This window comes from Siphateles boraxobius, unplaced genomic scaffold (genome assembly GCF_051911475.1).
Source record: "Siphateles boraxobius isolate OS27281-9 unplaced genomic scaffold, OSU_SipBor_1 26, whole genome shotgun sequence".
Lineage (NCBI taxonomy): Eukaryota > Metazoa > Chordata > Actinopteri > Cypriniformes > Leuciscidae > Siphateles > Siphateles boraxobius.
The window spans coordinates 27,836,554-27,851,688 of NW_027508876.1; the positions used below are offsets into that span (position 1 = coordinate 27,836,554).

Sequence of the window (15,135 nt, forward strand, 5' to 3'; positions counted from 1 at the left end):
TCTGTTTGTGTAAGATGAATAGTTTGTTTGTGTAAGATTAGTTTGCTTGTGGTCTCAGGTGAGGGATCTGACACGGTTCTTGGATCCCAGCGGTCTGGGTGTGATCAGTTTTGAGGATTTCCACAGAGGCATCAGTGCTATCAGCAATGAAGGTACAGCCGCACACAAACACACACTCAAGTCGTGTTTTAAATCACGTGGGGAGTTTCCATTAACATCTGTTGTTCTTAATTACAGATTAATTATATAATAGACTAACCGAAACCCTAAAATAAAACTTTGGTCATTTTCAGAACAGAATAAAAATATATTTTGAACCTTGATGCAGCATTTATTCATCTTGAGGACATCTCCAAAAGGAGTTTTTTAATATTCGGCCAGGAAATTCATCATCAGTTCTGTCCTCAAAAGAATAGCCAAGTCAGAAACACAAAACATCTTGTTTTCTACATGACTGAGTGATAATCTGGCACTATTTGATAACGATTTTTCAGATGAAAACATCTCCTGAAATACTGTGTAGAAAAACACAGTGCAAAATAATGAGTCAGAGCATCTGTGAATTACTCGCAGTGAATCACGCTGCTCAATTGGGAATTTTCAATTTCTTTTAAAGAAAAGAGTCTCACTTTGAGGAGCTTTTACTTGCTGGTCCACAAAATCAGCTCAGGAGCATAACCATGACTGATATATTAAGAGCTAGATTAAACATTCAAACGAAAGGCATGGTGAAATCATACCAACATATCTGACAGAGATCATGATCATCCTCAGATGTTTGCTGCTATAGTTTTCTTGAAGACACCTGGATTAGACACAGATGCTGTACATTTGAATCTGCTCTTAACCTTCAGAATAGTTAATCTGAGTTCATTAGACTCTGTTCCTAGACAGTAGTACTATTAAAGTACTATCTAGGTAGTAGACTTAAAAAGCATTTGTATCAAATATATAAACATGCTTATTTCCTTAAAATGTGGTCTATGTTGGCTTCTCACTATTTTTCGAATAGAGAGCATATACACTCCCCATCCCGCTTTAGATTGATCATGATGATGGTGGAATAGTTTGAAGCACTTTGCTTGGGTTTTCTACTCTTTCACTTCAGTTATGAGGATGAGGTCAGGTTTCTAATGGCGCTCTGCGTTTCATGAGTCAGATTTCACTCATCACTAATGGATGAGTTACTGGAGCATCTACCTCTCTCTGCTTGTAAATTTGTTCTCAATAGCATTTACCAGGTCATGGAAAAAAAATGTTAAGATGGAAATTTTATAACGTGGTTGCTAGAAATTATGGTTTAGATATTTCCGTTGCTGAGCATTTCTGAACTCTTGCTTTTATGTGTTAAATAACCAGTTGCAAAGAAGTAACTCGCTGCTTAAACACCATAGTATGCATCATTGGAGAAACTAGCTAGCTAGTCATGACTGTTTCCCAAAAACATAGTAACTTTGTCGCACATCCATCAATTGAAACCACATTTGTTCAACAGTATAGTTAATGACGTCACTCAGGTGGCGGAGTAATACCGTCTACTGTCAAATCACAGGTTCCCTCTTACGTCACTCTGGGGTTCACCGGTGTACTAGAGCTTTTTAAAATCAGGCCTTTAATTCTCTTTACAAACTAAAAGAAGTATATTTGGAATGAAAGATATGTACTCCATGTTGCTTGCTTATTTTGCTTATTTAGGTCCAAATGTCATTTTAACGAGAAACTATGCTTCTAACTATAGCTAGAGAGCTGTAGTTCCAACCACACAACTTTGTGTGATGCTGTTTGCCAATGTTCATTGGATCTATGGGAAACACAGAATCTCAATTAATCTATTCTGGTAACGATGGAACTTACGACCATAGTTGGCTAAAGACACTGGGAAACTATTTATAGGGAATGGGAAACGCACCCCTCGACTGTGTTGTTAACTTTCTTAAAAGCAAGAAACATACATTTGGGTAAAAGGGAAATGCATTAGGGAAATGTTGTACTTTTGTATGTAAATATAACAGTTTTACAGTAGAGTTTTTTTTTTTTTTTTAAATGAGGGTCTGAGTCCAGACCAAAAAAGATGCTTTCTTCTTTCCAACCTCTTCTCATTCATGAATCATTACACACATTACATAAATGGCTCCAGACAGCCCAGACGCTCAGTGTATTCCATCCACGGTGACTGTTTACAAATGAAAAATATAGGCCCGGTTTCACAGACAGGGCTTAGATTAAGCCAGGATTAGGACATTTAAGTAGCTTTTATAAACGTGCCTTAGAAAAGAACATTATTGGTGTACATCTTGAGACAAAACAATGGCTCTGAGTGACATATTTTAAGATCTGAAATTGAAATTGCTTTCAGTTTAAATAGCTTAAACATGCATTTTAGTCTGGGACAAGTTTGTGAAACCGGGGGATAATGTGTCATAAACCTCTGTTTCTTCAAATCATGGTGATATTGATCAACCCAGTAGTTGTTTTTTTCTATATATCCATTTAAACAAACATTTGTCCATCAGCCCACCGACATAACATAAGGAAATGCTGTTCTTATTGTTTCTTTATCAGGTTCTGATCCAGAGCTCTACAAGACTCATCTCAGCGCAGTGGAAGCCAATGGACCTCCAGAGGATTATGACGAGGTAATACACATTGGTTGTGGTTATTTGGCCCGTTTTCTCCTTCCCTTTTGTCATGATAAATATAATAAATCAGAATTTTAGGACCCCATTATTGCAGAATGGTGAAATCCAGACCAGCACATTCCACAAATTCCCCAAAAGATTGAAAGACCACAGACGAGCTGCTGAGAACATGAGAAGCGCAGAATGTGCATTGTTCTGCCACAGCACCGCCTGCTGGTTTAGTTCAGCAGCTTTTTGTTTTTTTCGCCTTTTTTAACCATATTGTAGCACAGCCTGAGCAAATGGAGGCAATAATCAAACATGCACTTTGTTTTCTCTCACGTAAATTGTTTGGAAAGATTTGTTAAAGTTAGCCGGTTCGTTTGGGTGGTTCATGAAACCAGTCTTTTAGTGAAATTTCGAGGTAAATGTTGTTGTTCATTCCTTTTTTTTACAACTCATTTATGAAAATGAGTGTGTATTCTAGGTTTTTAGTGAATTTTAGTATTTTTATTTGTTGAGATTCATGAGGTTCATTCAGAAACGTGTTTTTGTGATAGAGAATTGTCTCATAGGTTTTTTATTTAAAATACTGCTATTTAAGGTTTATTTATTTTTTTGTATAAATGTTTTTTTTTAGTTCGTAATCGTGTTATTATTTTAGTTTTTCGTGATAGTAAATTATGTCTTTGATTTATCATTATATATTTATTCTCTGGGAACTTAAACATACTGTACCTATTTGTATATTTTAGGCTAGCTCAAGTAGTTTCACTATATTAAATTATGGTTATCCTAACATGTCCCCTCAGTGTTTATGGACCTGTCTATCATAAGCTTTAATTATAATTAAGAGTTAGCCTATAGAGTTATAGTTACATAGTAAATTCATAAATTGTGATTACAGAAACACAAACTCCTTTCAAAAATGCATATAACGACCTCTATTTACAGTAATATTTAGCATATTTATTTTGTAAATATAGAAATGTGCTTTTTTCGGAGTCTTGTTTTTTGCGATCTGATTTTCCTTTTTCTCATTCCGGTCTTCCCGTCACTTCTAATGAAACACACACACACACACCTGTGTGTTTTCCTGTGGGTCATGAATGGCTGTGCTGTTTCTATGTTTGCTTTCAAAACACACTGGCAGAGGTGGTGTGTGTAGCACCTCATCCAGAGGAACAAACACACTTACACACACATCTGCCTGACAATATACAGGACAGACTGGTGAAAGATTTTTTTATAACACACACACCTTTTATTCATCAGAACATATGATTGTCTCAGCACATGCTGTCCTGAATAAGTGTTTGTGTGTGTGTGAAGTGTTAATAGTTTGCTACATGGGAAGTTGAGAACAGATTGAAATGAATAACAGCAGTAGTCTGTGTCATAAAACCTAGTGAGCCGTCTAACCAGTAACCAGACATCATTTTTGGTCATTATAGATGCACAAAAATACTAAGTAGGCAGCTCACTAGGTTTTGAGTCACATCCACATAATATATGCACACATGCTGTTTAGACGTGTGTTGAGGTGTTCTGTTGGCACATGAGGGTAGTGTTAAACCAAAAGGGGCGTGGTTAGGGGCACAGACTCCACCTATTTCTGGTCCTGGTGCCCTTCAGACTTTGTTCTTCATTTTCCAAAGAAGCAGAGTAGGAATAATATCTATCTCTGTTGACTCTTTCTATGTGTTGACTGAGAGAGACAGGAAGCATTTGTTAGTTTTGCGGTTAGTTGGTGAACCTGTTTTTCCCGTGTGGTGGTACTCGAGTAGGGAGGATGGTTCTGGGAATGGCCTCTCCTGTTCTAGGAGCTCCTCTCGGACTCAAACAGGTACGTAAGGCTCTGAGATGTAGGTTTATGTGGATTTCGGATAGAGTTTGTTCTTTTGGTTTGAACCGATTGACCAACTGAAGGTTCGAGGTTCACTCTTGAATTTAATTATTTGTACATTTCATCATAATATCTGGGATGTTAATCCAGTTATTTGACTGCTGTGTATAGTATAAAAAAGGGGGGGAGGAAAATATAAACTGAAGAACATGGGGTTTGCATTCAATTTTATTTGTAACTTTTTTATTATTATTAATTTTTCAAGAAAGTTTTACATAGTATAAAACTGAAGGAAAAAAGTCTGTTTTTTATTGTAACATTGATTTTTCAACAGAAAAATGTTTTACATATTATAAAAAAGAAGAAAAGAATAATAATAAACAGTAGAACAAGGGTACATATATACGTTCTGTTGAACAGTAAGTTTCACAGTTTTCCAGGTTGTTGTTGTTGCATTTATTTTTGCACATTTTTCTCTAGATCTTTGTAATGTACCAAAATTACCATTTACTGTCATTTTATATGATTTGTACGGCTGTTTTATTGGATTCTATAAATACGTAACATATATGAAATTTTGTAAATAGTCACGTTAGATAAGATACCTCTTCAATGAACATACAAACCATTGCTGTTATTTTTTTCTGAGTTTGCATGTCTTTTGAGGTTCTTTTAAAGTTTAAAACCTTTGTTTTAGTGCAGTGGATGATTGACAGGTGAGTAGGTGGTCCTTCACTGTTATCTGGAAAGCATCGGGATGGATTGGCATTTACACAACAAATGCAATACTGTCAACCGTCAAGCCCGTGTGTGTTTACATGTTGGTGCTTCTAAATAGCATGAGCAGGTAGAATGGACAAAAATGCAATGCAAATCTCCATTGAAAAGTCTGAAATCTCAATATGAACTCAAACATTTCTCCCAAATCTATCCACATTCATTTTGTAGGTTTAGACTCGTAATTTATTTTTTTGGAGAAACCTCATAACCAAGAACACCATTATGTCTCCAAGTTCATAGCAATAAAAGTTTTGTAATAAGTGTGTTTGTTTGCAGCAGGCGGAGGTCTCTGACAGTGCGTATCTCGGCTCTGAGAGCGCCTACAGTGAGTGTGAAACCTTCACGGACGAGGACACGACGGCTCTGGTCCATCCAGAACTCCATGAGGACGTGGAAACTGACAGCGGCATTGAAAACACACTCACAGATGGAGATGACCGCAACAGGTAACGCACCAATACACAGCTGTCAAATAACATGCAGCAAGAGACTGGGTTCATAAATCACTCAAAATTACCCATAAATGCAGTGGTTGTTATTAAGTAAGTACAACTAAAAAGTAAATAGAAATAAAGTGTAAATATATATATTATACACACACCTGGTCAAAAAAAGGGACCAAGACAAAAATGGCAAAATATTGAGTGTATTTTAGTCTTTTAAAGGTCTTAACCATTTTAATCACAAATCACTGGTCAGGAAATTAGCAAGAATTGATTTTTACAGGAAGAGTCAGTGTTGTTCCTCTCAATGTTAATGGCTTCTATATAAACTATAATAGTATAGTACTAAAATCACTCTTCATAAATGCCATAACTTCATGCATAATGGTGACTGTAAATCATGACGTTTTAAAAGTAGCCTTGAATGCATCCGCAATAATCTTTCAAAATAAAACAACTGTCTGATACAGTGTATCCACTCAGGACACGGTGTTCTCTACAAAAACAACGTCTGGTGTTTAGCTTTTTGTAGTCTTATGACGCAAGCGTCACAAAAACAATTTTAATGCCACACAAGTGTCAAGCAAAGGTGACTGGTTATAACACGAAACAAAAATATTTTTTTCTTCTTCGTTTTTGACGTTTTATTGCATTGCATTTGTCCCAAGCTTTGTGCAATGAAATTGTGAAGTGCTCAGTGTTGTTGCGCACATAAGTAAGGCCTGTTTATTTGTGTTTATACAAGAATCTGCTGACTAGAGTTTATTATTTCCCAAGAGCTGTTAACATCAGCTCAGCTGACCGAGGTGTTCCTGTTTCCCGTGTTATCGGTGTCAGTCTTTATTTTCCTGTTTCCCAGTTGGAGGAAGTGTGGAGTTTGCTCTTTCTGCCTTCCTGCTGCACAAAGTTTATCCATCTTTCACTCTCTAGGGTCTGTTTCTCTCTCGCTCTCCTGGCTCTCAGCCCTCGTGTGTTTCTCTTGATTTAGCATTCCTGTTGTGTCAGGGTCACGCCGTCTCGCCAGCGCTGACTCTTCCGAAACTCGCGTACAAACAGTTGTGGAAAAGTGCATCATCTAATTTTATTATAACTTGCAAATCTTTCTCTGGAACTTTGACATCCTGTCTCAGATGTCAAAACTTTGCATTCAGGGTTTGTTCAGATCCCTAAGATTAGCCTTAGTTAACCAAGTTTTTTGTTTAGTCAGTTTTGTTGCGTTATCAATAATTTATAAGTCCTGAGTGACGTGTTTCTGTGTTTAATGTGTTTGAGTGTCAGCCGGACGACGTAAGTTCTTGCATATGGAGATTAAACCGATTAAACAGATGCTTGTTCTTATAGAGCATGCTAGCACACACACTGGGTCACCGTTACTGAGCTCTAAATCTGATTAGACACGCACACCGCCTCACAGCCGTATGATTTAAGCATATGTAGTTTTGCTTACACAAGAGATTTTGGCTGTTAATTCAGATTTACCGTGTCACAAACGTCTGGCAGATTGAACTCTATAGGTGAAACTACATGTAAAGAGTTTAATATCGATTGTGGGAGTTTAGTTTGCTCTGACACGCTGTGTGCCCAGTTCCTCCGAATCGCCAAAGAAAGGCCGAATCGCTTTAAGATGCGCTCGCCGTCTTCACGCGTGCTTTGTGTGACCAACCGCAATGTTACAGTGAAGCGAGGGTAAGTCGTTGAGGGATTTATTGTAGGATATAAAGCTAATGTAGAAAAAAAGTTTAATACATTACAATTTTCTTGTTAATTTGACTTTTTTTATTATTGTGTGTATATCCTTCATTTATCTTTTAAATCATTTATTCTATTTCAATTTTCATATTTCTTAAAATTTTCAAAAGTTTGCGGTCAGAAAGATTTTTTATTCAGAAAGGCTGTATTTATTTAACCAAGAATACTGTAAAAAGTATTTTAAAATATGATTAACAATTTAAATAACTGTTTTCTATTTTAATATATTTTGAAATATCATTTTTTATTGGGATCAAAGCTGAATTTTCAGCATCATTACTCCAGTCTTCAGTGTCACATGATCCTTCAGAAATCATTCTAATATGATGATTTGCTGCTCAAGATACATTTATTATTATTATCAATATTGAAAATGTTGTTTTTTCAGGATACTTTAAAAGAACAGTATTTATTCGCAATAGAAATATTTTGTAACATTATAAATGTCTTTACTGTCTCTTTTAATGAATTTAATGCCTCCTTATTGAATAAAAAGATTCATTTCTTTTCTTTTTTTTTGAAAAAATCTTTTTGAGCCCAAACAGTGCGGTCACCAAGTTCACCAATCAAACACATGCACTGGGCTGTCTATCAAGAAACCAGTGATGATGTGCTGCTTTTGTGTGAATTGTTTGTTTTACGCTGTTCTTTCATTTAATCTAACTGGAATTCTGCAGAAGTTTTAAGGGTTACCAAGAGATTAATGTGAATTATCAGATTATCAACCTAAAGACAAACTGTTCAAATTCTGTCTTGCACACAAAAACACTAATAAGAAGTTGTTCTATATTTTTTATAGTAAGAATAGGAGACATTGAAAAAATGGTCAATCTGTTTAAATAACAAAGATATTAAAGACATTATAAATATGATGTGGTAAAGTTGTATGATTTCTCCTTAAGACTTAAGAAATTGAATAAAAAATTAAGATCATAGTGATGAGCACCAAAGCACAAAAAATTGAGCAGCAAATCAGCATGAAAGCTGAAAATTCAGCTTTGATCACAGAAATGAATTACATTTTAAAATATATTAAAATAAAAAACTGTTTTTACATATTGTAATAATATTTCACAATATTACTGGTTTTCTCATCAAATAAATTCAGCCTGGTTGAGATGAAACTTCTTTCAACAATTAAAAATTCTTCAAGACCTGAAACTTTTGAACAGCTGTTTATATCTATATGTCTATTTTTATGTTAAATTAATGTTTTATTCACAAAAAGAAGTGAATCTTCCATGTCCAGGCGGAATTAAACATTAAACATCCTTGTTAAAAAGAAAATATTAGCCTGGTATTTTTCAGTGTGTAATTAAATATGCACATTTTCCATGTGCTTCTTTGATAGGTTCACACTGGGCTCTGATTTGAATGGTCACACCGTGGTGGCTGTGATTGGAGGAGAGGAGGAGCACTTCGAGGATTTCGGTGAGAGTAACAATGCTTCAGACCTGCTGCTGGCCAATCAGGAAGAGGGAAGGGCGGGGCCAGATGGGGAGGGAGATGAAGAGCCCCTCCCACACTCAGAAAGCCCACTGCCCCGCCCACTAATGCTGCTGTCACCTAGGTAACACATACAAACAAACAAACATACTAGATTATTTAAAGCATAAGTTTCACATACTTCTTAAGAATTGTATAGTTTATACACTCCATATATTTAGAAGACTGATGTATCCTCAGCTAAACTTGTCAAGTATAAACATAGGTACTCTAATGTTTATCTGGGCTTTACTGAATGAGCACCTTGACTGCAGACACAAATAGAAATACATTCTATTTCTAGTTTCCACACACAGAACACATTCCACAGAATGTGAGTCAGCATCGCATTGTGTAAGCTGAAAGTCGAGTGCATAATGAGACCTTGTAGAGTGACATCCTGACCATAGACGACAAAGAGTGTGTGTGATAGACAAAACAAAACGTGTATGGAGCTTTGTGTGTGTCTTGAGATGTTATGATGTGTGCATGTGGTATAGGGTAAATTGGCATGATTTTGTGCTGACTGATTCATTATTTCCCTAGTGAACTATTATTATCGCCGACTAAAGGTCGAGTTACTGATGTTATTGTTTTACTGCAGTGCTGGTGTTGTCAGGCGTACGAGGTCCAGCACACACACTCATACACTAGAGAAAAGAGCACTTTTAAACCTGTTGAGATGAACACACACCTCTCCTGCACTGTAGTACTCACCTCTCCTGCCCTTCACTGGCTCAACTGAATGTTCCCCGTTTTCTCCCTTCCTCTGCTCATCCTTGTTTTTAACACACACTCACACACTCTCCTCTCCGCATTTCTCCTCTCCTCATTGATCCTTTACTCATTTCTCCCATCATATTTTCTCTCCTCTCCGCATTTCTCCTCTCCTAATTGATCCTTTACTCATTTCTCATATCGTATCTTCTACGTTCTCCTCCTTTCTCCTCTGCTAATTTTTCCTCATGTATTCTCTACTCATTTCTCCCGTTGGATCTTCTCCCCTCTCCTAATTTCTCCTCTCCTCATTTCTCGCATCATATCTTCTCTTCTAAATTCTCCATATTTTTCCTCTACTTATTTATCCCAACACATCTTCTCCTCTCTTCTAATTTCTCCTGCCCTCTCCTCTTCTCCTACATTTCTCCTCATTTCTCCTCTTCTCGTTTCTCTCTTCATATCTTCTACTTTCTCCTCTCCTCTGGTCTCCTCAGCCCCAGCTCTTTTCCTGCTAGTTTCCAGAGTTTCCTTCAGTCGGAGTCGCTGGAGTTTTTCTGCACTCACTGTCATAAGCAGATCAGTCGTCTGGAGGATCTGTCCACACGACTGCAGTTACTAGAGATGAATAGGTAACGCGCTCACAGCGTGTGCATGCCTCCCTTGCGTGTGTTGAATTTGACCTACACACACACTTTCTGCATGTGTGTGCTTCATTAATATGCAGACATCTGCACAGTGTCACATTACTCTTGTTGGTTTTGATTTCAAAGCTCAGTGTTTGTACATTCTGTAGGTGAAGTGTGTGGTGAACATTGATGCTTTGCTGCGGTGGGTTTTGTTTATGTATGTATTTAATGCATGCACAATAGTCTAAATGTTGTGAGGTAAATATTAACAGTATAATATACAGTAGTCTACATAATACAAATGCAAGTGAAAGAGCGTTGATAGCTGTATTGTAAGAACTCACAGGTAAGCAAATTTCTTAGAGACTTTTTGACGTGTCTGGTTAAATATTCAATGTTGTCTTGCATGGGTCTGTTTTTCCAAAACCAAAGGAAATAAGCCTTTTTCTAAATTTGGAAACATAACTTCTCCAACTTTAATGAGAGTCCAGTTTATATTAACATATTAATATATGGTGTTTTGTTCATGGAAAATCCTGGATTGTCCTAGGCACCAGTATGGATCAGTTGATGTAGGTCTGTTCAAAGCAGTTTCTCTGGCTTCAGACTTGCGCAACAGGAACAGAATCTCCTTTCACAATCCATTTTACACCTCCATAAAAACAGTGTGTTTTTTTCCGTGTGCTGTGAGGTCATGACCATTGAAAGAAGAGCAGTAGAAAGGGGTCACTTGTGCTTCAGCCTAGTTGGTGCTCACAGAACAGGACACAAAAATCTAAGAAAAAAGACCCAAGGTCTAGCTAGGACCAAGGAGCAGGACCGGAGCACAGAATGATTTACAGAGGTGAGGACCGGAGCACAGAACTATTTAAAAACTTTTAAATAGTTTTTATTAGTACAAAATGACTAACGTTTGGACGCCCATGCGTCTTCTTCAGAGTCAAACAGTCAATGGCAACAATGTACAGAATTTAAAGAATCAAAAATTTAAGGCCACTGGCCTAGGTGGGTGTGGTACATCAATTATCCAATTATACACAAGCACTCAGATCTAGACAAAAACACACACAAAAAAAAACACATAAGTATAAAAATTTACATGCAGACCCGCTAGCAACATGTATATAATTACCTCAGAATGTGGACTATAGAAGACATGAGAGGCCCTGGGTTAAGGCCATTAGGCCCTCATTAAGGTAATTAGTTTCTACTGTGTTCAAAGTAAAAATCCAGAAAGCCTCTGGTTGTAATAGGGACTTCACTAAATCACTCCTCGTTGGGAAGGTAGAATCTTTTCAATACCCCAAAATTTTAAGGACGCATTGGAGCCATGATTAGTTTGTACATAATGCCTCGCAATTGCATAGTCCATATTACGGTTCTGAATTGCTGCTTTGTGTTCTGCAATGCGTAGTTTGAGGGGGCGTTTAGTCTGACCTATATACACCAACCCACATGGAGATTTCAATATGTAAATCACGTGGGTGGTGTTACAATTAATAAATGAATTGATCTTGTATTTTTTACCTGATGGGATGGAAAAATTGCTTTGTGTCATTTGAGTTAGAGCAATGTGTACAGTGCCCAAATCTGTAAAAACCCAAAGGAGGAGCCGGTAACCAAGTAGGTTTTGGTGGAGGGTTCATGGTCGTGTGAAGCAACCTGTCTCTAAGTGAGCGAGGACGCTTAAAAGTAATACGTGGCGATTCTGCGCATATATCTTTAAGAGCTGAGTCACTCTGCAAGATGTGCCAGTGTTTCTTAATGACATGTTTTATTTCTCCGCCAATATGAGAGAAATTTCTTTGTGCTGAGGCACTTTTGGTTTTAACTGAGATGTGCTCGTTGCGCCGATCTGGCTCGTTCATAGGCTGCAGAAATATCCCTTACAGCATTGCTCCTGTTACGAAAGCGCTCTGTCATTTCTACTGCCCCGCGCTCAAACTCTGCATCACTACTACAGTTTCTCCTGAGCCGTAAAAAATTGGCCAATAGGAATATTTTTAATAAGTTGTTTGGGATGATGGCTATCTGCTCTGAAAAGGGTATTTCTGCTATTAGGTTCACGATAGATCGATGTCTCTAAACTTCCTTGGGAATTTTTGTAAATAGTCAAATCCAGAAAGTTAATATTGTCTGTGGATTGGTCTACTGTAAATCTCAAAAAGGTGTGGTGGAGTTAATATAGGCCATGAATTTATCCAATTCAACCGAAGTCCCCATCCAAATGAAGAAAACATCATCAATATATCTCTTCCAAAGTTGGATTTTAGGGAGGAATAGGTTATTCGCAGGGTTTTCAATAAATTAAGCTTCCCATAAACCCATTACTAAGCATGCGTACGACGGTGCAAAGCAACTACCCATACTTATCCCACGCTTCTGTAGGTAATAATCGCCCGCATATTGGAAATAGTTCATTGTTAAGACAACTTCCGACACTGTCAGTAAGAATTCATTGGGAGGTGCTATATCAGTCTTGCAAAGAAATGTAGTAACACCTCCGTCCCTGCTTCGTGAGGAATGCATGTATATAAACTTTGCACGTCACAAGTTACCAGCATAAAATCATGGTCACATTCAAACGAATCTAAAAGTATCAATATGTCGGATGTGTCACCTAAATAAGATGGTAATTTTTTCATATTTTTTCAAGAAGTCGAGATATTGTGACAAAGGTTCAGTTAGACAACCAATACTAGACACAATGGGCCTGAGCATAGACTGTAAAAAAAGATGGACGACGCCCCTTCGTTCTCTTCCATTGGCGAGAAGTTAGCCGCCATTGTCCCGATATGGCGCTGACATCTTGGGACTTGAGTCTGCGCAGTTGCGATTTCGGGACCAGACATGCGCAGTAGTGAGCAGAAAGTAAAGCCGCGAAATCAACGTCCCGCTCTGGTCCCACCCTCACTCTCGCTGAATCAAGCGTAAGCATGCGCCTCTGCTGCAGAACAAACCATTATGTCGGTGTGAAATAATTAATTATAGAAATTTAGATATTAAATTTAAAGCTCCAATCTCCTCAGTCCTCCATAGATCCCGAAAAAAAGTCCGTTGGTGCTTCAGTGACTACTTTGCTCAGAGGCCCTGTCAATCACAGCTGTCAATCATGTACGCCACAGCACCGTTTTTATAGCATCAAATAACTAACTAAAAACAAACTTATTTTAAAAACAGAAATTACACTTGAAATTACATCAGCGTGATGAAAACTACAGTAAATGACAGAAACTATCTTTGGAAAAAAGATATGTGAAGTTTAATTTAATTGTTTAGTTGGTCTCACGTCCCATTGAATAACACGGGAGGCGGGGTTTATGAGCTATACTAGGACCAGTCACCGGGGGGCTATCCAGATCGCTTTGGCTTCACTTTTCAGGGCTTGTGCGGCATGCTTGGCCTGAGTGGTGGATCAATCAGGGATTTATGTACTTTAGGAAGTCCATAAAACACGGGATGTTTTACAGTCAGAAAGTCTTTTTCTTTTTCAGTAATCCAACGACTTTGTAATGCCTTCTCCAATAACTGATCAATCTCCGATTTATGGTGTTCTAGGGGATTGCAGGTTAATGGAGTGTAACATTCTTTGTCATTGAGTTGGGGCATGATACTCAGGTTGTATTTATCAGTATTCATTACAGCAATCGAACCCCCTTTATCAGCAGGGCGAATAAGAATATCTGATCTCTTTTCTAATTCATTCAAACTCTTTATTTCAGAATGTGACAAATTAATTTTCTTTTGGCGTGCTTTTTTGCATATCTTAGTAAACTCTGTAACAATGTTCAGGGAAGAAGGAGGCGGGAACCGGCGAACAATCAAAATAAACTTTATTTAAAATAAAACAAACAAACTAAAATACCGCCAGCAGCCCCTCGCGGACGACTGCTGGCTACCGAAAATAAACATAACGGCCAGCAGCCCCTCGCGGACGACTGCTGGCTAAAATAAAACACAAAAACCAAAACTCAACTAAAACACAGGCCTGTTCCTCTCTCGATCATCTCGGTGGACGGCTCGACGCTCCTCCGCCGCCCGGTGGACGGCGACGGCTCCTTGGGCTCTAGGGCAGCCGGCAGGAGTCCCCCGCTCCCTGCCCCTCCCCTTCACTGGTGGACGGCAGCAGGCTCCGGCCTACGGCGAGCGGCGGCGACTCCTCCGCTCCCTCCCGGACGGCAGCCGCCCCTCCAACTCCCAGGCGGCCGGCAGCGAGCTCGACCGTCCCCCCGACAACTCACTCCAGCGCACCGCCTCGAGCGTCCATGGCCGCGAGTCCCCCGCTCCCTGCTCCTCCCCTACCCGGCGGATGGCAGCAGGCTCCGGCCCACGGCGAGCAGCGGCGACTCGCGCACCATGCTCGATGGCACCGCGGATTCCCCACAGCGGCGAGGACTCTCTGACAGCGCGTTCCTCCCTCTTCCCGGGTTTCGGCACCAGTGTAACAATGTTCAGGGAAGAAGGAGGCGGGAACCGGCAAACAATCAAAATAAACTTTATTTAAAATAAAACAAACAAACTAAAATACCGCCAGCAGCCCCTCGCGGACAACTGCTGGCTACCGAAAATAAACATAACGGCCAGCAGCCCCTCGCGGACGACTGCTGGCTAAAATAAAACACAAAAACCAAAACTCAACTAAAACACAGGCCTGTTCCTCTCTCGATCATCAACGTCGTCGCTCCCCCTTTATGCTTCCGCTCCTCCGTGAGAGATGCGAGACCGGTGTGCTTCACAGGTGCTGCTCATTAGCAATCGCACCACCGGCCTCGCGCCGTTCTCTCACGTCCCTCGGCCGTCCTGTTCGCCACAAACTCATTTTACGCTAAATTGTTATATGTAGTGATGAAAGGGTTCAGATTTTTTTT

The 15,135-nt window shown here is 38.9% G+C and overlaps 1 protein-coding gene across 3 annotated transcripts in view; it reads left to right on the forward strand.

Moving 5' to 3' along the window:
• rab11fip3 (RAB11 family interacting protein 3 (class II)) overlaps positions 1 to 15,135 on the forward strand; it is a 29,943-nt gene that overhangs the window by 7,335 nt on the left and 7,473 nt on the right. For 2 of the 3 annotated variants that reach the window (XR_013207359.1, XM_077245378.1), the window contains exons 2-6: positions 59 to 152; positions 2,563 to 2,636; positions 5,521 to 5,690; positions 8,788 to 9,006; positions 10,136 to 10,270. Coding sequence is in view for 2 of the 3 variants with exons in the window: in XM_077245378.1 (XP_077101493.1) it covers positions 59 to 152; positions 2,563 to 2,636; positions 5,521 to 5,690; positions 8,788 to 9,006; positions 10,136 to 10,270 (692 nt within the window). In the remaining variant the exon portion in view is untranslated. The remainder of the gene's footprint in view (positions 1 to 58; positions 153 to 2,562; positions 2,637 to 5,520; positions 5,691 to 8,787; positions 9,007 to 10,135; positions 10,271 to 15,135) is intronic. The other variant, XM_077245379.1, reaches the window with a different exon arrangement.